This window comes from Zosterops lateralis, assembly GCF_965231275.1.
Source record: "Zosterops lateralis genome assembly, chromosome: 25".
Classification (NCBI taxonomy): domain Eukaryota; kingdom Metazoa; phylum Chordata; class Aves; order Passeriformes; family Zosteropidae; genus Zosterops; species Zosterops lateralis.
This window is the reverse complement of record NC_139785.1, coordinates 4,267,072-4,287,022: the sequence shown is the minus strand read 5'-3', so window position 1 is coordinate 4,287,022 and position 19,951 is coordinate 4,267,072. Positions and strand designations below refer to the sequence as shown.

The 19,951-nt window shown below is 51.8% G+C and overlaps 3 protein-coding genes across 6 annotated transcripts in view; 2 read left to right on the top strand and 1 right to left on the bottom strand.

Moving 5' to 3' along the window:
- Positions 1-3,190: 3,190 nt before the first annotated feature.
- THYN1 (thymocyte nuclear protein 1) lies at positions 3,191-8,449 on the bottom strand. Its single transcript, XM_083877884.1, has 8 exons — positions 8,293-8,449; positions 7,351-7,474; positions 6,200-6,423; positions 5,692-5,760; positions 4,965-5,057; positions 4,267-4,362; positions 3,485-3,635; positions 3,191-3,402 (listed from the first exon to the last, which is right to left on the bottom strand). Exons 2-8 carry the CDS (start codon positions 7,391-7,393, stop codon positions 3,356-3,358), a joined length of 723 nt encoding a protein of 240 aa, XP_083734010.1. The 5' UTR covers positions 7,394-7,474; positions 8,293-8,449; the 3' UTR covers positions 3,191-3,355.
- A 112-nt stretch (positions 8,450-8,561) lies between these two features.
- ACAD8 (acyl-CoA dehydrogenase family member 8) lies at positions 8,562-16,411 on the top strand. Its single transcript, XM_083878186.1, has 11 exons — positions 8,562-8,674; positions 10,048-10,148; positions 10,513-10,682; positions 11,579-11,688; positions 11,927-12,003; positions 12,246-12,383; positions 13,024-13,159; positions 13,261-13,358; positions 13,566-13,718; positions 14,713-14,815; positions 15,629-16,411. Exons 1-11 carry the CDS (start codon positions 8,575-8,577, stop codon positions 15,679-15,681), a joined length of 1,239 nt encoding a protein of 412 aa, XP_083734312.1. The 5' UTR covers positions 8,562-8,574; the 3' UTR covers positions 15,682-16,411.
- Positions 16,412-17,415: 1,004 nt separating this feature from the next.
- The window catches only part of LOC310919043 (beta-galactosidase-1-like protein 2), a 28,035-nt gene continuing 25,499 nt past the window's right edge, over positions 17,416-19,951 (top strand). For 2 of the 4 annotated variants that reach the window (XM_083878171.1, XM_083878170.1), the window contains exon 1: positions 17,416-17,537. In XM_083878171.1, the coding sequence (XP_083734297.1) occupies positions 17,455-17,537 (83 nt within the window). In that variant the 5' untranslated portion in view covers positions 17,416-17,454. The remainder of the gene's footprint in view (positions 17,538-19,951) is intronic. The other 2 variants (XM_083878169.1, XM_083878168.1) reach the window with 1 other exon arrangement.

Sequence of the window (19,951 nt, the reverse complement as noted above, 5' to 3'; positions counted from 1 at the left end):
TTGCCTTCCCGAAATCTTCCTTTGGGAAGGCGGCCCGGTGGGTAGCTGGATGCTGGAGGAGGGATCAGAGACTGTGGCGTGGCCTGCTGGAAATCCTGTGGTGTCATCCCCTCGCTGCTTCCCCTTCTTCCTCTTCGTGCTGGCGTTGGATCCCCTGCCACAAGCGGCTGGATGATGGAGGTGACTCAGCCCTGGGATTGCCACCAGGGCTGGGCTGTGTCCCACCAGGAGCTGTGGCTGCAACAGGGAGTGAGATGTGTGGATACAGGAGGTGGTGGGCAGAGCAGTGACAGTCCCAGTGCTGCTGGGTGGGCAACAAGTGAGGGCAGGAAGGCTCCTGGCCACGCTGTGCCTTCCTAGGCTTGTCCTGAGTGCTCCTGAGATCCCCACACTCCAGGTGCTGCTGCAGAGGTGTAGAGAGCAGTTTTGGAGCTCTTGGGGGTCTGCTATGGGTGGATTTATGCTGCACACGCTGCCCTGCCCATGTTTGTGTCCTTGGGACAGAGCAGGGTTTGTGTAAGGAGGGACAGCAGTGTGGGGACACGTGTGTGGGGTCTGGTTTGCTGCCTCGTGCCTGCAGGATGGGGATTAGTGGGGACAGAAGGTGATGCCGTGGTTGTGGGAGGCTCAAACAGGCCTGTGTGGGCTGCTGGAAGGAGAGTGGCAGAGCTCTGATTCCAGAGACACATTCCTGAGGCCTGAGCTGAAGTCACCAGCGAGGTCTGAGAGCATGCAGTGAACTGAGAACCTGAATGTGGGTTTGTTTTTTTTTTTGTTTTTGTTTGTTTTTTGTTTTTAATAAGCTGCTTTTAGCCTTCAGCTAAGTCGACTCATGAGAACATTCCCAGGAGGAAGTCACTCCTCCATTAAAAATCAGATGTGGCTTTGTAGACTTGATTGACTGAGTTTGGAGAATGTCCATCCTGTTCAGCTGCCCTTCAACAAGCAGGTGGTGAGACCTCCTACCCCAGGGAGAGACAGGCCTGCACTAAGTGCTGGGATATTGAGCTCTGTCAAGTGGGATTTGTCTGGATTTCCCTGAGTTTGTGGCTCACTAGTTTGTCCAGCTTCTTTCTGGCTCTGGAATCAAGTTCCTCTGTCCTAGAGCTGAATGTAGAGCAGGTGTCTTGCAGCTGGGAAATGGAAGGTTCTGCTTTGTTCAGGAGTGGTGCTGGTGGAGGGAGTGGGGCTGGGGTGGGAAGGGGAGCTTTTTATGTAACGACAGCTACTGTATTTCAGTGATAAATGTGTGTTTCTGCTTGCCAAAGTAAGTTATCTTTTCCTCAGCACGTGTAAGGTTGTGGTTTTTAGTGGAGCTGGCCAGTCTGGCTCTGTAGAGGACACTAATGCTCTCATCTCTGCTGAATGCTCGTGTCACCCCATGGCTCTGCTGTGCCCCACTGCAGACAGGGATTGCTTGTCCCCCCTGTGCCAGGGGCTGGGGCAAAAACTCACTGCAGACAACAATCACCTTGCTGTGCCAGGGCGAGGGCTGGGGACCTCTGCCATGGCACAGGACCCTGGGTGTCACTTTGGACACTCCTCCCTCCCTCCCTAAAGGCACTTTTGTCCTTTAGGGACAAGTGAAGCTCCTTTGGGAGCCCTTGGGGATAGCAAACTATCCTTCTATGCCTGAGCTGAGCACAGCAGCGCCCTTACAATCTTCTTCAGCTTTCCTTCAGCTCCCTCCTTGCCTTTATTCCTTTATTTCTTTATTATTTTATTCCCTTTATTCCTTTATTCCCTTCATTCCCCTGGGTTGTAGGCCCTGTTGTAGGAAAGAAACCCCCTGGATGGAGCTGTCTCTGCATTCCAGGAGTGGTTGTTTTTTTTTTTCCTGCCTGTCTGGATGTGAGATCATTGCCTGGCTGTAAGGAGATGGGTGTTCAGCATCTCTTCATCATTCCTGGAGGGTTCCCTTGTGCATGGCCCTACACAATGATTTGAGGGATTTTCCCTACTTTGTCCCCTCTCCCCCATGTCCCTTACGTGTGGAACCAGAATTCAGAAATGATCCCGGTTTTTACTGAATCTGATGGACCATTCAGCCTTTTGGCCACTGGGCCCTCTGTGTGTCTGGGGTGGAGCAGATATGCTGAGCATCCTTGGAGAGAAGCTGGGGTCACTCCAGGACTCGAGGTACTCCAGGACAGTGTTTTGTTGGCATGTGAAGGGGCAGATGCTGCTCCAGCTCCCCCTGAGCTGGTGGTTCTGTGCTGTACTTGGGCCGCTGCCTCTCTCCCAGGCAGAGAGGAGTGGGCAAGTACCAAACCAAGCAGTGCAACTTGTAATTAAGCCTCTGCTGTGTTTACATGTTTCTTAATTCGTCGTCTTTTCAATGGCTGTATTTTAAAACTTGGGTTTTTTTGTCTCTCCGATTAAAAAGAGCCAGCCCTGGCTGTCAAACGCTGTGCATGAGATTGTCTGGTGTTTTTATATTGGGTTGGGTTTTTTTTTTTTTTTCTGTGATATGAAGAGATTTTTTTTCTTTAAAAGTGCCACACTGCAGCTCTCCAGACGTGCTGAAGGAGTTTGTCCTTTGTTATCTTTATAAATCCTTGGTCTTTCTTTCAGCTGTGTCACTGCTTGGCAGCTGTGCCTGCTGGAGGACCCATGTGGCTTAAAAATTAGCAGGCTGGCTTTATTTTCTTCCATTTCCCCTGATGTCAGAACTAAAATAACATGGGAACTTTTGTACCTGCAGGAAGTTCACTGTGATCTGCTTTGTGTATCCATCTCCAGAGAGACTGTTTACAACAGCAGGCAGTGACAGGAGGAGGGGGAAAGGCTTCAGGCTGACAGGGAATAGTCTGGATGGGATGTTGGGGAGAAATTCTTCCCTGAGGGTGGTGAGGCCCTGGCACAGCTGCAGCTGCCCCTGGATCCCTGTAAGTGTCCAAAGCCAGGCTGAACAGAGCTTGGAGCAACCTGGGATAATGGAAGGTGTCCCTGCCCATGGCAGGGGGTGGAATGAGATGATTTTTAAGGTCTCTTCCAGGCTATTCAATGATTCCTAATTTTCTGGTTCAAGACAGAACTCGGGGATTCCCTCCAGAAAAATGTTTCCCTGCAGTACATGGAGTTGCACTAGACCCCAAACTAAACAAAGAGGATGTACCTGTTTCTTCCTCAAGGGAGAAACTGCAGATTTTCCTACTATTAAAACCCAAGTAGCTGCAGTTGATTCCAAAAGGCTTTATTTATTGAAAAAATAAGCAAAAATAACTGTGTCAGGGAAGGGATGTGTGGCTGCAGAACTTGTGTGGGCACATTCGTGGTGCTTGAGCAGGTGAATCTGAGAGTTGTGCTGGTGCAGGGGGAGGCATCAGCGGGGCTGGGTGGGAGCTGTGCTGCTTTAATGTGGCTTTTCCTCTTCCAGGCTCAAGACAAAATCAAATTCCTCTGTAATAAGGAAGGAAAAAACCGTAAGTGAAACTTCCAGCTTGTCTGACAGAGGGAATCAAGAGTCCTGGGAGGTTCTCACCTTGTGTCAGGGGCTGGATGGACAAACGTTGCCTGGTGAAGAGCATCATGTCCTTGAGGGGCCCCCCATCTGCTTTGTGTGCCAGGTGGTGAGCCTTGATCTCAGACAGGGGGATGAAACGCTTGGTCATCCTCACAAACTGCACATCCACCTGCCAAGGGAGGGGCAGCACAGCAGAGCAGGTTGGACAAGGACACAGCCTCCAGACAGCTCATAAAATCTTTGAGGGATGAAGATTTAGACCTGAAGCAAGTGACTGGTGTGCACTGGAAGCTTTGCTTTGCTCAAGGCTAAAAGAACTCCCCAGTATTTCTGGCAGGTGGTTTGTTGGCACTGTGGCACCAGCAAGGTGCATTCATGCCACAGACAATACAAAATTCAGGTGTGGGATGTAGCCAGCCCATGAACACTCCCTTCACTACAATTTAATGTGCCTCAAAACTACAGCTTTGTTTGCTGTGCACTGACAGTGGTTCTTAGTTCATTTTCCTGACTGGGAGTTCTGCAGCCAAGATTTGGAAATGAAGAGAGGCCAGCTCTGCAGCCAAGATTTGAAAATGAAGAAAGATACATTTTGGCAGCCTTCTGGAAGGGATAGGGGAAAAAGCAGAGAAAAACAGGATTGAATTTTCTCTTGAGAGAGGAAAAGGCAGCTAGGCCAGGACAGAAGCATAAGATTTTCAGTATGATGCAGAGAGCCTTCTCCCTTCTCCTGGCTTGCACACAGAGCTTGAGCAGCTGTATTTAGTACATTTAATACCATTTAATACATGATACATTACCATGGACCATTTGGGGTTCTCTTTTCTGCTGGTGGAGTCATAGTGAGGATCCTTCTGATCAAACTGTGTGTGATCAGGGTACGCCTCCTTTACGATCTGAAGCAGAAGGGGAGAAGAAAATTTCCATCAGTTCAAATCTCCTGTCAGCAAAGAGCAGGAGATGTGACAAGGAATGATCCTGGTACAAAGATCAGCCTTGCTTTCCCTGAACTCCATTCTAACAGCTTCCTTTGCATTTTTTTTTGGGTGGAAAAGTGCAGAACAGTGAGTACAGCATCACCTGCTGGAGATCAGTGTGGAAGGAAATGCAGCAGAGGGAAACTGGGTATCTGATGATGATCTTTGTGATGAGTTCTCCTCTTACAGAAAAAGCTGTTCTGTGCCCTGGGTTTATTCTGCCTTGTGGGCTCTGCTGACTAGAATGCAGTGAGTCAGATTGGAATCAGAGTGTGGAACAACACTCAGCTTGGCTGGGAGTGCCCCGAAATGTCAGCAGGAAAACAGCACAGTTTGGTTCCATCCCTCTGGGGACACACGGCTGAGTCAGCCCTGTGGTGTTGAGCTGAGGTGTCCTGGGCTCATTCCCTGGTCTCCCTGGACAACAACTGCACTCTTTGGAGCTGAGACACAAGCAGTAAGAGTTTTTGGGCAGCTCTCACCCATTCCTTATCACTTCTCCCCAAAACACAGACACTCACCTTGACAAGGGCCACAATGCCAGGCTCTTTGCAGTTACTGTGGTAGAAGAAGGCCTGCTGCCCAAGTTTCATGGATCTCAGGAAATTCCTTGCCTGTCAGGAGTAAAAAGGAGACTTTCAGCTCTTTCCATCAAGCTCTCAGGGCTTCATTACGAGCAGCCAAGAACAGGAACCAGCAAGAGGAGAGGTAGATGAGCTTCAGAATTACTCAGATAGTGTTTCCTCCAGTTGTCATAGAGATGTTTTTGTGTTGGAATGAAATTAAGTAAAAACAAGGCTAAAAGACCAAGATCCTGTTGGTCAGAGAGTGTGTGGGAATTCAACAGCTCAGCCACCCTTGCCCAGGAGAGTGTCAGCAAACAACTCAGAGCAGATCATGTGTAGGGGGATAGAGAATCCTATAGAGTACAAGGGTCACACACAGCAGGGGAACACACATGGAATTCCTTTGGAACAGAAAGCCCTGCACTGACAGAGGATTTGGGTAATTACAGACTTGCTGTAAGTATCAAAGGTTGGTCTAAGCAAAAGTAAAACTGGGTGATTTGACAGAATCTACCTCTGACCGAGAGGCCACTAAGCAGGAGGTGACTTCAGATCCCTGCCAAGATGCACCTGTATGAACAGGCAGAGTGCCCTGAAAGGAAATGCTTCAGGCACAGGAACGAGCTGTGGGCAGAGCCACCTTCTTCCTTCTGCTATTTCAGTGCCCCCAAGTGCTTCCTACCTGGTAGTTCCTTACTCCATCCCAGCAGGTTGTCTGATTAGGCTGAGCTTTCAAGTCGTCAACACTGAACTGCCAAATGAAATGAAAATAAAGATTCATTCAGGAGGTTTCTGATCCTCACGGTGTCATTGTCTGCACTGAGCCCGAGCATTTGTTGCAAGCAGCTCCTTCAATTATAGCACAAACCTGACACAATTTTTCTCTCCCACAAGGCCTACAGAAAAACCTTTAGAAAGCAGCAGTTTAAAGGCAGAGTCTGAAATAGCTGCTGCTCCTGTGACCAACATCCTGAGGAGCTGATTTCCACTTGTATTACATGTATGGAACCCCAAGGTTGTCACCTTGGACAAGAACATTTTGTTTTTCTCTTTCCAGGAGGACAAATGGGGTTTGAGAAGAACAAACAATCTGAGTTGCCTGATGCTGTCCCTCAGCACCTGGGCACTAAAGCTGGGCAGGAGTGACCCTGCTGCTGTCCTTTGCTCAGTGAGGGGGTGTCAGTGCTCACCTTCACATCCACCCCCTTCTCCAGCCTGCTCTCAGGCTCTGATTTCAGCAGCCAGTGACAATATGTGATCTTGCTTTCCTCCCCAGACTCAGATTCTTTTTTCTTCCAGTTCTTCCATCCTGACTTGGAGCTCCCAGCTGGAGGTTTTGCAGACTTCTCTTCTTCCTCCTTATCCGAAGTCTCCTCCTCGGTTTTGGCAATTTTAGCATCAGGCTCTTTTTTATCTTAAAAGGCATTGAGATAAAACACATTTTGTTTCAAAATGTATTTTTAGTTGTCCAAACTGGTTTCACACACCTGACTGCAGCAGGAGTTTGGGGCACCCCAGGTGCTCTGGGTAAGGTAGCAGCACTATGCACCAATGACTCTGAGTATTTCTAATTTGCATCTGAAATAAGGATATTTTTGTGTGTGCAAAAATGTAGTTTTAATACTCCCAGTTAGTAATAAAAAAACCTCAGGACAGACCATGTTTGCCCACATGAAGTGCAGTTGAATATTTTTAATTAATTGCTGAGAAATCAGCTGCAGGCAACAAAGTGAATTTAGGTGAATCTGGTGAGTAAGAGGAACATTCACCAAGCAAACCAAACTATTTCAATTCCTGCAGGAGCTGGAAATCTTAGCTTAACCTCCACTGAGCTACCTGTTCAGAAGGGATCCATAGCCTTTGTTTCTTCAAGGCAGGGACAAAAAAAAAACCCAAAAACAAACAATTATTAAGAAGTGATTAAAAGATAAAAAGATGGTTATTTTCTAGAGTGGATCAAGCAGATGAGTGGCACATTTTTTCATCCTGTGCTTTAAACACCACATCATGATGCCAGGGGAGTTTTCTTGCTTTTTGTTTTGGCAGCTCCTGGCACCGCACTGGGTGCACTCTGCCTGACCAGGACCTGACAGCTCTGCATAAACTGGGCCTGAATTCCATCTCCTACCCTCCTGGTGCTGAGAATCCATCCCTGTCCTTATCACACACCCCTCAGCCCTGTCTGAGCCACGCTCGGGTGCTCAGCCCGGCCTGGCACAGGAAATGCTGTCTGCAGTCACTGCCCGCCAGGGACAGACGGTTAACACGGCTCTCTGTACTTTCACTACAGCCTGAGACCTCAAATGAGAGCTGCCAAATCAGCCAGGATGTCAGCACAGACCTGCTACGGCTCCTTTGTCCCTCTTTCTGCTCGGCCAAGGCATCTCTGGTCTCTCTGAGTTATCTTTTCTTCCCTGAGAAGCACCTGATGAACGAGAGGAGGAATTCACTGCTCCTGCAGGGAACTGAAACAAAAAGTAGAGAGATGGCTGAGGCGGAGAACTGCAAGCGCTGTAGGGCCAGTGGAGAGCAAATAAATCTTTCCTTGAGCTCAGGCACTTCCTCTATCAGTGTGAGCGCTGGCAGGGCTGGGGGACCGCGCCCTGGAGCGCTGATGGACACGGGCAGCGGGGCTGGATCCCATTCCGCCTGCACCGCCGGGCCCGGGAGCGTGGGCTGCTGCCAGAGCTTTGGGACAGGGAGCCGTGCCTGTGTCCAGCCCGGAGCTCAGCCCAGCCCGGAGCTCAGCCCGGCCGCCCCCAGCCCAGAGCTCAGCCCGGAGCTCAGCCCAGCCGCCCCCAGCCCAGAGCTCAGCCCAGAGCTCAGCCCAGAGCTCAGCCCGGCCGCCCCCAGCCCAGAGCTCAGCCCGGCCGCCCCCAGCCCAGAGCTCAGCCCGGCCGCCCCCAGCCCAGCCTGGCCGTGCCCACCCTCCTGGGCTCCTTCTCTGCCCAGCGCCAAACCCACCTGGGCGCTCCAGGTGCCTGTCCCTGCCCAGGGGGCTGCACTGCCTCACCCCAGAGTCCCCCCCTGCCTCACCCCAGAGTCCCCCCCTGCCTCACCCCAGAGTCCCCCCCTGCCTCACCCCAGTCCCCCCAGCCCTGCAGCCCCCGATGCTCCGCGTCCAGCCGGCCCCATCCCCAGCCCCTCTCTGTGCCAGCAGCCCTGCCCGGCTCCCCGCCGGCCGCCTCCTGCCAGGCCGCCTGGCATCAACTTTTCCACCTTGTCTGCCAAGCTTTCCCCTTCCTCCCTTCCCTCCTCCCCAGCCCGCCGAGCTCCCGCTCACCGGCGCCTGTGCTGCTGGGGCGATGGGGATGCTCGAGGGGCCGGGCGGGAGGATGAAGAGAAGGAGGAGAAGGAGGAGGAGGAAGAAGCGGTGCCCGCTATGCAAAGGCCGGGGCAGGGCCGGCTCCTCTCCCTCCCTCCCTCCCCGGCCGGGCGGGCGGTACCGGGGGCAGGACTACAGCTCCCAGCCTGCCCCGCCGGGAGCCGGGAACGGGAGCCGGGAACGGGAGCCGGGAACGGGAGCCGGGAACGGGACCGGGGAGCGGAGCGGCCCCGCACGGCCATGGCCATGGCGTGGCGAGCGGCCCCGCGGGCGGCGGCGCTGCTGGGGCTGCGGATGGGGCTGGGGCTGGGGCGCCGCGGGATCGCCTCCTGCATCGACCGTAAGAGCGGCCCGGGGGGCGGGATGGGGACAGGGACCGCGGGCCCCGGCCACGGACCTGCTGTTCCCGCCCGGAGGGATGTCCCGAGCTGCCTGTGTCACTGCTCCTTGTGTCACTGCTCCCTGTGTCACTGCCCCCCGTGTCCTGCTCCCGGTCAGGGCCGCGGACACACCGCAATGGGGCAGTGCTCGGCAGTGGGGCAGAGCCCGCAAGGAAGGTCCTTCCCTCTCCCTGTCCCTCCTTTACCTTTGTGACACTGCTCAGCAATGGGACAGAACCCACAAAAAAAGGGTCCTCTCCCTGTACCTCTTTTACCATTTTGAGAATGCTCAGCAATGGGACAGAACCGGCAAGGAAATGTTCTTCTCTCTGTCTCCCCCCCTGTACATCCTTTACCTTTGTGACACTGCTCAGCAATGGGACAGAGCCCTCAAGGAAAGGTCCTTCCCTCTCCCTGTCCATCCTTTTACCTTGTTATACCGTGCTCAGCAATGGGAAAGAACCCACAAAAAAATGGTCCTTCCCTCTCCCTGTCCCTCCCTCACCTTTGTTAGGCTTTCACGGTTTTTCAGATTTGATAGCGAATCAAAAAATATCTTTCAAAGAACGGGGATTATAAAAAAGAAGAAAAGCGATTTTTTTACATGGGCAGACTGATAGGGCAAGGGAGAATGGATTTAAATTAAAAGAGGAGAGATTGGGTTAGATATTAGGAAGGAGTTCCTCTGGCAGAATTCCAGCTGGCACAGGTTGCCCAGAAGTTGAGGATGCCCCATCCCTGCCAAGTTGGCCAGGGCTGGGTCTTGTAGAAGGTGGTTGGGGATCCCTTCCAATCCAAACCAGAACACTTTGCAGGTGAATTGTTTTAATGTCTAAATATAAGAACATTTAGAATTTAAGTAGCAGCTCCTCTGTGAATTTCAGGAGAGGAACTAACAAAACAATCTTGTATCTATGTGCCATTGAAGCAGGAGGTTTCAAAAGCAGAACACAACTGGAGCTTTAGATACTGTTTCCAAAGGGCTGCTTTATTCTTTGCCTCCCAGTCTCCTTTCAGTCCCAGGACTCTCCCTCCTATTTCTGCAGCACAGACTTAGTGAGATGGACTGACAGCTGCCATGGACTGTGCTCCGCTGTCCTGGATTTCTACTGTAGTTAGCATGGAGCAGAGACAGCTGGGATTTGGGATTTGTTTTGTCCAGGAAAGGCCCTCCCAAAGCCCCCTGCTCTCAGCACAATTCATGATATTGAGATATTCAGAGACCCTGCACTGTTTGTGTGAGTTAAGGGGCACTCAGACACTGGGCTGTATATGAAGTGGTTGTGTTGCTTTCCCTCAGTAGATGTGTTCTGACCTCTTCCTCCTTTTCTAGCATCCACTGGACTGACTGAGGATCAGAAGGAATTCCAAAAAGTTGCCCTTGATTTTGCTGCCAAGGAGATGGCTCCTTACATGGCTGAGTGGGACGAGAAGGTAGGACAGCCTCAGGGGTTGTACTGCTCCCTTCCTCCTCCCTCAGGATGTTCTGGCCCAAAGGTCTCACTGAGGGGTTCCTGCAATGGCTCTGGAGGTTGTTGTTGAAGCTGCTGCTGTAGCTGGGAGGGGAAATCACCAGAAATACCTTGAAGCTTTCCTAGCCAGGTTAGTCAGTCACCTGAATCCTGGATTCACTGCTGAAGATGGAGTGTGTCTGTGTAGGTACCAGCTCTTCTTTGCCCCACCCAGCTCACTTAAACTGTGCAGGATGGTGGGACTGGAATTTGTAGCCCAGGGACACCAAAAGAGATTGAACTAACCCTGAATATTCATTGGGACATCTCTGCCTGCCCCAATATAGGAAATATTCCCTGTGGAAACGATGAGGAAGGCAGCCCAGCTGGGATTTGGTGGGATCTATGTGAAACCAGATGTTGGTGGCTCTGGACTGTCACGGCTTGACACCTCCATAATCTTTGAAGCTCTGTCAACAGGATGTACCAGCACCACAGCTTACATGAGCATCCACAAGTGAGTGTGTCTGGGGAGGGTGGATGGTGTCAGCCTGGCTGCTCTAAATCCAGCTGGAGGCAGCTCCCTTGCTGCTGCTCGTTATTTAAATATTTAAATTGTGACCTCGAGTACACACATCCCTGTGAGGATCCCTGGATGGCAGTAAACAAATAGGCCACAAGGACTGAGATGCCACCAAGGAGTAATTTTAGCTTTGTGGCATGCAAGATGGGATTAAGTTCTGGATTTGGTTCTCTGCTCTGCCACTTAAGCTGTCTATAGATAGTAACCTGCCTGGAAAAAGCCTTTGTGCCTGGGCTGTGCTGTGACAGAGCCCAGAGGCACCAGCTGATCCCGGGGCTGTCCTGCTTGTACAGACATGTCCAGTGACAGGTCACTTGGCACAGAGAGCTGCAGTGATGCTGCCTCTTTCTTCAGGTGCAGTTTTCTGGAGAGGGAGCAGGGCTGAGCATGGAGAGGAGACTGAACAGAGGCTGGCTCTGCCTGTTCTGTGTCCCCAGAGCAGTGTGGTACCCATGGCCCATGCCCATCAGTCTAACCTTCTTATCTTCCCTCTGCTGGTCCTCTCTCACACTCCAGACCAGCACCTGTTCCTCTGAAGCCCACCAGTGGTAGCAAGAAGTTGTTTAAGATTCTAGCTCGAATCCCACATGGTTTAGATCACATTCATTTTGGGGCGATGCTCTTTTTCCCAGAGGAACATATCCCATGGCCAGACTGAGCTCCTAAACAGGAACCTGCTGTTCCACAGGGCAGTGAGTCTGAAGGTGTAACAGTATGTTTTCAGGCCTCAGGGCTTGTGGCTCAGCTCTGTGAAGCTCTCCCCTGTTCAGCCAGGGATATTCTTGAGCCTGTGTTCAATCCTGAGTGTTTCTCCTTCTGTCCCACCCCAGCATGTGTGTGTGGATGATCGACACCTTTGGCAACGAGGAGCAGCGCCGCAGGTTCTGCCCGTCGCTCTGCAGCATGGAAAAGTTTGCCTCTTACTGCCTGACTGAGCCAGGTGAGCATCCTCAACCCAAGCAGGACATCTTCTCCTTTCTCTTTAACTGGACGTGAACATTGCAAAGGTCTGGAGATGGAAAGTTTCTTTCCATTTTCATTTGGGAAGTTGGGGAGGGGCAGATGATCGTTGCTGAGATGCTTGTGGTACAAACTCAGGTGTCAGGGTATGATCCCAGGGAGAATTTGTAGGCTCTGGACCTTCCCCTTCACCAGGTGCTTCCTTACCTCTCAAACAGGGAGTGGCAGTGATGCAGCTTCCCTGCTGACCTCAGCTCAGAAGAAAGGGGACACCTACGTCCTGAATGGCTCCAAGGTACCTCTTTGCTCCTGTTAAAGCTGCCTGAGTCTCACTGTCCTTCCCATTCCTGCTGTCTCCTCTGCTCTGTGCATTCTCCCAAGGCAGGACGTGCTCTGCAGAGCTTTCACCAGCTGGTTCCCTAAATGCTGTCGGGTGTTTGCCAGTCCATTTCTGTCCCCTGAGCTGCTGCTGTGGGCTCAGGGTTAGCTTGCCAAACCAGCCCAAAGCCCCACTGTTGTGGCTGTGCCCTCCTGCAGGCATTCATCAGCGGCGGAGGTGACACCGACGTGTACGTGGTCATGTGTCGCACGGGGGGCCCGGGCCCCAAGGGCATCTCCTGCCTCGTGCTGGAGAAGGGGATGCCAGGCCTCAGCTTTGGCAAGAAGGAGAAGAAGGTAAGAGGCTTGGCTTGTGCTTCCTGTGTGCTTGAGGGGAGTGCAGGACAGAGGTCACAGAACCATTAAGATTGGAAAGACCTCCAGGACCATTGAGTCCAACCTGTGACTGATCCTCAGCCAGAGCACTGAGTGCCACATCCAGGCATTCCTTAAACACCTGCAGAGGTGGGGACTCAAAATACCTCCCTGGACAGCCCATTCCAATGCCTGACAGCCTTTTCCATGGAGAAATTCTTCCTGATGTCCAAGCTGAGCCTCCTCTGCACAGCTTGAGGCTGTGTCCTGTGGTCCCAATGAGCTCGTCTGTGCAAAGCATTAGGGATTTCTTCATGGATGGGATTGAAGTCCCAGCCTGGAATGGTCTTACCAAGCCAAGTCCAGTTTTGTAGAAGGTTGCCCAATACCCATCCCTTTGGTAAATGAAGGATTTTAGTCTCAGGAACATCAAGATCACTGGATTTGTGTCTCTTCTCAAAAACACTCATTCCAAATTCCACTTTGAGGCCAAACCACACAGACCATGGGTGCTTTGTGGCAGCTTAGCAGTGAGACAGAGGGGTTGGGAGCAGGCTGGTGGTTCTGTGTCAGAGTTGTGCTGCTCCTCAGGCAGTCTGGAAGGAGCTCTGTTTTTTCCCAGGTAGGCTGGAATTCCCAGCCAACTCGGGCTGTGATCTTTGAGGACTGTGTCGTTCCTGTGGGCAACCGGCTGGGAGCTGAAGGGCAGGGATTCAGCATCGCCATGCAGGGGCTCAATGGAGGCAGGATCAACATCGGTGAGAAGGGCAAAGAGAGCCAAGGGACGAGGGCAGGATCTTCTTTTTACCTCTCTGAAGCAGCTCCACATTCACTCTGTGTCCTTGGCTTCTCCCACCAGCTTCTTGCTCATTAGGAGCTGCTCACGCCTCAGTTCTCCTGGCTCAGGAGCACCTCACTGTCCGCAAACAGTTCGGGGAACCTCTTGCCAGTAACCAGGTAACCCCTGCAGCAGCTCTGCCCTCCAGAGCTGAGCCCTTCCTCATCCTGGAAGGGCCATCCCTCACTCCACAGGGTGAAGTCAAGAACACGCTTTTCCCCAGTAAGGAATCATGTCAGGCCTGAGCCCTGCCTGAAGGTGGTGGGGCTGTGGCTGAGAGCCCTGTGAGGGTGCTGATGACACTTCCTTCCCCGTGTCTGTGGCAGTACCTGCAGTTCAGGCTGGCAGAGATGGCCACACGGCTGGTGGCCGCGCGGCTCATGGTGCGCAACGCGGCGCGGGCGCTGCAGGACGGCCGGGAGGACGCGGCCGTGCTCTGCTCCATGGCCAAGCTCTTTGCCACCGACGAGTGCTTCGGGGTAGGTGCCTCAAAAACACCACTTGGGATCCTGATTAGGAGCTTGGAGACCCTCCCTTAATGCCCAAGGTGTCAGGGGGATGTTTGATGTTGTAGTGATCCATATGTTGTTGTCATAGCGACTCAAATGTTGTTTGATATCATAGTGACCAAAAGCCAAGCCCAGAGCCAGGAGCCTCATTTCAGGACAGGATGTTTTATAAGACATATGGAGGCTGCAGGATTAATCTGTGAGAGTTAAAATGTCTTTCCATAGGTTCTTCCTACTCCACTTGCTAGGGGGCAAAAGTAAGACAGGATAGGGAGCAAAATGTTTTTATTTTCCAAGGAAAATCTGCGTGTTGCAGGGTGATCATTCTTAGGTAGCAAGTGGTCTTTCCTAGACCGCTGAAAAATCACATTATTGCTTTGAAAATTATCTTACCACTTTGAAAAATACATTATTTTGTTACTTTATCAAAATGTCCCCATAAAGAGAAAGCAAGAAGGGAGGGAAAGAGCCCTTGACACTTCCTAGTGTCGTTTAGAAGCTACTTTATGTGCTCAGCGCTCTGCATTTTTGCTGTTCCCGTGTTTCCTATCCCAAACTGAGGGACAGGACACACAGAGTCGCGTTTCCATGGAAACCCTCGCCCTGCCTGCCCTTCCCCAGAGCGGCCGCCAGGTGGCGCTCGGGCGGTTCGGGTTTGCAAACCACAGAAATTCAGCGAAAATCGCCAAATTCCCTAAAAATACCCGTCCCTGGGTATCTCTGTGCCCATTCCTCGGCATTTCTGTGCATTCCTGGTTACATAAACACACCCTTCGTGTGGAACAGGTAACGTGATAGCACCCAGAGCAGCACTGATGGGGCTTGAGGGTTCACACCGTGTTTTTAAGAGATGAGATTAGGTGACAAGGAAAATAAAAGTGAGCCCAGGTTCCTGGGTCCTTACCGAGCTTCTGGCACTGCTGTGTCCTCCACAAGGCACCTGAGAGCAGTGTTATCCCCTTAGATCTGTAACCAGGCTCTGCAGATGCACGGGGGCTACGGCTACCTGAAGGACTATGCGGTACAACAGTTCGTGCGAGACATCAGAGTCCACCAGATCCTGGAAGGTAAAAGACACTCCTGTTACAAGTGGAGCTGGCAGTAGGGTTAGGAGGAAAACTCCCTGGGAGGCCCCCACCTTTCCTGATTCTGAATAAGACTCTGATTCTTGGGTTTCAGAGCCCTGCTCTGCTCTGAGCATGAGGTGTGTGAGTGCCCTGGCCGGGAGCTCTGGCCCTGTGGGAGCAGTTACTGGCTATTTTAAGAATCTTACAGCAGAGGAAGATATTTAGTTGTCATGTTAGCAGTGCCTCTGTCCAGTTTCATCCCATTACTCCTGGGCATGTGATGATTCTCCCTAACAATTCCTCTCCTGTGATTTTGGTCTGTTTGGACTCCTTGACATCATGTCTCTAACAGTATCTGGCCTTTTCTAATCTTGTTTTCCCCTCCTAAATATTTTGTTTTCCCTACTTTGAAAACCCCTCACCTACAACCAGGGTAAGGGACAGGCTCTTTCTTACACTGAGTGGGTTTGCAACCTGTGTGTTGTTTATGTGTTAAATGCAAAGCAGAGAGCTCAGATGTTGGTATAAATCCAGCCCTGCTCAGTGCCTGGTCCTGCATCCTCCCAACACCCATATAAAAAGCAGCAGCAGCTTTCCCAAGCAATGTGCTGGCACTTGGCAGTTGGGTTTTGGCCCAGCCCCTCCTAAATGCCACTTCAGCTGGTGGGAAGAGCTTCTCTGTGCTGCAGACTGCACATCAGGGAGGAGTTCTCTTGGCCTTTTGAAGAGAAAAATATTGGGCCATGTCTAACTGTTAACTGTTTCCTTAACTGTTTTCTTCACTGTTTCCTTTGCATCCCCATCCTGCTGCAGGTACCAACGAGGTGATGAGGATGATTGTGGCCAGGAATCTGCTACAGAGCTGAAACCAGGAGCCTTAAAAATCCCTCTGTCTGTTACAGCTCGGCCTGTTTCCCTCTCCTGCTCTCCAAACTCTCTGTCTGAGAGTGGAGAGGGGAATTTCCCAGTGGAAACAGCCCTCCTGCCTTACGCACAGCTGGCTGTCCCAGCTGCAGGCCGTGCCTGGCAGAGCTGCTGTCACCAGGCTGGCGTTGTGCAGCCAGAAATCTCAGCTGTCAATGGGATCCTCTGTCCCCAAATCCCTCTCCTGGCCTGCCTTCCCTGCCCTCCTTGGGAAAAGAGACACCAGAGCTGCTGCTCTGCCTCTGCTGAGTCAGGACTGAAATGCAGAGGTGTGCCCTGAGCCCGTGGGATCACTGAAATCTTTATTTTGAAGGAATTTACTGCTCACAGCACCCCTGGGAACAGATGGTCACAGGCTCTATCCGGAATGTTTTTATTCCAGGTTGCCTCTCCTTTAGCTAGAAGCACTCCCTCTTTTCCCAGCAAACTTTTGCTAATGTCTCTGCTTGTTCTCTATATTCCCATCACATTTTGGTGCTTAATCTCAAAGAAGCCTTTGCAGCACAAAAGTGCAAATAAAAACTCAAGGTTATGTACAGAAATACTGAACTCTGTGGCCTCCAATCAGTGAAATTATTGCTGTGAACAGTGTAAGGGGAGTAAAAATATTGGTAAATTAAACTATTTTTTCCTCTCGGGTTTGGAATCAATAAAGCAATGATGGAAACGTTACTGGAGTGGAAATTATGGTAATTTCCTTCTGTGGTATTTCAGGTGTTTAAACAGAAGTAAGAGGGAATTTTTGAAGTAGGTGTTGCAAAATAGTTCTGCTTGAGGGCTTTGTAGGTAATGTCTTTGTTAACCCCTTCAGATCAGCTCCTGTGTTTTCTCAGCAGTGCTTGGCAGAGGGGAAGTGACAGAGCATTTTAGCAGCAGAATCATGGAATGGGTTAGGTTGGAAGGGACTTTAAACCAAATTCTTTTCAATGTGTTCCAGTTGTTTGATCCCAGTTTCTACTGTTGCTGGCAGGCCCTGAATATCCCCTCCCTCACTTTATTGAATTTCCCCCATGGGGCAGCGAGGGCAGCTTAAAGGATAAACAAACAGCTGTGCCTCAAGGAGAAACAGCCACCTGCCCACCCTCTGCCTGCCCTGGGGCTGGGAAGGGTCTCTGGACAGTGGGAAAAGGTCTCTAGCCTGGGTCTCTGCCCAGGGTTCTGTCTGAAGTCTCTCTCCAGGGTCTCTATGGGGAGTTTCTGGCCACAGGTCCCTGTCCGAAGTCTCTTCCCGGGATCTCTTTGGCGGGTCCCTGCCCGGGGCCTCAGTGCAGGTTCTCCTCTGGGGTCTCTATCGTGGGCCTCTCTGTGGGATCCCTGCCTGGGGTCTTTCTATTGGGGTTCTCTTCCGGGGCTGTCCGTCCATGCTCTCAGTCCGGGCACTCTCCCGGGGGTCTCTCTGTCCATACTCTCAGCCCAGGTTCTCCCCCAGGGCTCTCTATCCGAGTTCTCTGTGTCTGTCCGTCTGTCCGGACCCTGCCCCCCGGGCCGCTCCCTCACGACCCCGCCGCTCCCCTCACACGCCCCGCCATCAGCCAATGGGAGGCGGGGGGCGGGGCCAAAGGGGCGGGGCGCGGCGAGGGGCGGGGCCAAAGGGGCGGGGCGGGGCGCGCTCTGGGCCGGCGCCCGGCGGGTCGCGGGTTCGGGGCCCGGGGGGTCCCCGGGGGGCGCGGGGGGTCCCGGGGCCGGGTCCCCTCGGTCCCCTCGGTCCCTCCGCCATGTGGCCGTGCGGGGGGCGGCGGCAGCGCCGCCTCGGGGGCGTCACGCTGCTCCTGGTCGTGCTGTGGCTGCTGCTGCGCAGGTGAGAGCCGGGGGGGGGCGCGGGGGTCGCGGCACGGGGGGCGGCGGGGGCGGGCGGGGCGGGGGTGGGCTCGGGGCCGGTGTCGCTGCCCCGCCGGGCCCAGGCCCCGCCGCCGGGAGCGGGGGAACTGCGCATGGATGGAGCCGGCGTGGAGGGGAGAACGGTAATGAATGTAATTAACATAATTAACATAATTAATGCCCGCGCCCCCTGCGCGCTGGCGGGAGTTAACGGGCTCGGTAGGATCCCGTCTTTTCCTGTGGGAGACTCGGCTCCATCATTCCCGCAGCGGAACGGGAGCGTGGGAAGGCGCGCCGCGCCGGAATTACCCAAAGCTCTAAATAAACGCTGCACCTGATGCCCGCAGCTCTTGTCCATCATCCCCGGGTTTAATTTACCGGCGAGGGAGGAGGGAAGCCCCGCTGCCATCAATCAATCCGGTTCTGTGCCGGGCTCAGGCTCTGCCTGCCGCCCTTGGCTCGGGGGAGCCTTTACATCATCCGGCGCTCAGGGATGGAGGGATGGATACATGGGATGATGCACTTGGCGGATCAATCGCTCCCGCAGATCTGACCCAGCTCCAGGGCTCCCTGATGTGCTCACACCAGCCTTGTTTTCCTCCCTCCAGCCTGTTCTGGGGCTGGTTTTTCCCTGTTCTGTGTCCCCAGAGCAGTGTGGTGCCTATTCCCATCAGTGTAACCCTCTCATCTTCCCTCTGCTGGTCCTCTCTCACTCTCCAGACCAGCAGCTGTTCCTCTGTAGCCACCAGTGGTAACAAGAAGTTATTTATGGTTCTAGCTTGAACCCCTGGCTTCAAGTTAATTGGGAGTTTCTTTTTCCATGTGTTGCATTTTTGCACTTCAAGTTCCATCTTAGAAAGGCTTATTCCATTTATTGGACTAACTGATCCAATCCAACTTCAGAGTCTCTGCTCTGGGGTTAGTTGATAATGGAATGGTTGGGTTTGTTTTTCTTTTTTTTTTTTTGCAAAAGAGACTTCCCCAAAGCAGAGATGAAATCACAGACTGGTTTATATCATATTCATTTTAAGGATGATGCTCTTTCCCACAGGAGCACATCCCATGTTTGTGGCTTTCTTCACTCCCTCGCAGTGACAGGCTGGAGAATACATGGAAATGCACATGGATATATAATATAGCTATTTATTGCCAGCTGGAAGTTTTATAACAGGTTCTTAAAATCATAGTCGCAAGTAAACCTGATCCTCAGAGCTATGGAAAAAACTTCAATAAATCTTTGCATAATTAGAAGCAAAATTCTTGCACAGCTGGCCTTGGGTTTGTGCCACCTGGGTTCTTAGGGAGGATTATTGCAGAGAGATACCTGATGGAGGCACAGAATCTGTATCCTTGTAGGAGAGTATCCACAGACCCCTGGGTGCAGAATAAACCCCTGGGTGCAGAATTAACTGTTGTACAAAATACTGCTCAGCCATGGTCAGTGAGCTGGGGGCCAGGGCAGCTCAGACCTTTCACTTTTCCCCATTCAGAGGAAGCCCAGAATAAACAGCAAAGCCCTTGGAGGTCTCAGTGGAGCTCAGGGATTAGCAGCCAAGTCTCTTGTCCTCTGAAGCACGTCCTGTAGCAGCAACAAAGATCTTAATGGCTTTTTTTCCCCTGGTTTGGCTGTTTGCTTTTCTACCAGCTTTTTTCTCCCCACTGGTCTGGATGTGGGGTGGTTGAAGACCACAGGTAAATCTCTCTTGCAGAGATGACTTCAGCCACATTTGTGTTTCACAGGCATGAACAGCGTGGCTCTTTGGTTCAGAAGTTAATTGGGAGATTCCTTTTCCTTGTGTTGCATTTTTGCACTTCAAATTCCATCTTAGAAAGGCTTATTCCATCTTATTGGACTAACTGATCCAGTCCAACTTCAGAGTCTCTGCTCTGGGGTTAGATGGTAATGGAATGGTTGGTTTTGGGGTTTTTTTTTTTTTTTTTTTTTTTTTTTTTTTTTTGGGTTTTGTGGGTTTGTTGTTTGGTTTTTTTTTTTTTTTTTTTTTTTTTTTTTTTTTTTTTGTGCAAAAGAGACTTCCCTGAAGCAGAGATGAAATCACAGAATCATGCAATCCTAGAATTTTATCCTAGAATATCCCAGAAAGGATATTAAAGGTGACCCAGTCCCACCCCCTGCCATGGCCAGGGACACCTTCCACTGTCCCAGGTTGCTCCAAGCCCCATCCAGCCTGACCTGGAACACTCCCAGGTTGACAAAGAAGGCCAGGAACCTTTAACAAAGTAAAAAACAAACAATAAAGATTATTTGCTCCCAGGAGGAAGTTCAGAGCCCAGGTACACTTTAAACTCTGGCAATCCAGCTCAGGCTAACAGGATGAAGCTCTGCTGAGTCACAGAAATGTTTCCTCCTGAGGTTACTTGAACAGATCCCAGTGA

Bases quoted from the DNA above. Each gene is read 5' to 3' on its own strand.
- ACAD8 (XM_083878186.1), top strand. From the start codon at position 8,575: ATGGCCATGGCGTGGCGAGCGGCCCCGCGGGCGGCGGCGCTGCTGGGG. The intron at 11,689-11,926 runs GTGAGCATCCTC...CCTCTCAAACAG, and splicing joins TTACTGCCTGACTGAGCCAG to GGAGTGGCAGTGATGCAGCT. The intron at 12,004-12,245 runs GTACCTCTTTGC...GCCCTCCTGCAG, and splicing joins ACGTCCTGAATGGCTCCAAG to GCATTCATCAGCGGCGGAGG.
- THYN1 (XM_083877884.1), bottom strand. From the start codon at position 7,393: ATGCCTTGGCCGAGCAGAAAGAGGGACAAAGGAGCCGTAGCAG. The intron at 3,636-4,266 runs GTAATGTATCAT...CTCCCTTGGCAG, and splicing joins AGAACCCCAAATGGTCCATG to GTGGATGTGCAGTTTGTGAG. The intron at 3,403-3,484 runs GTGAGAACCTCC...TCCTTATTACAG, and splicing joins CATCCAGCCCCTGACACAAG to AGGAATTTGATTTTGTCTTG.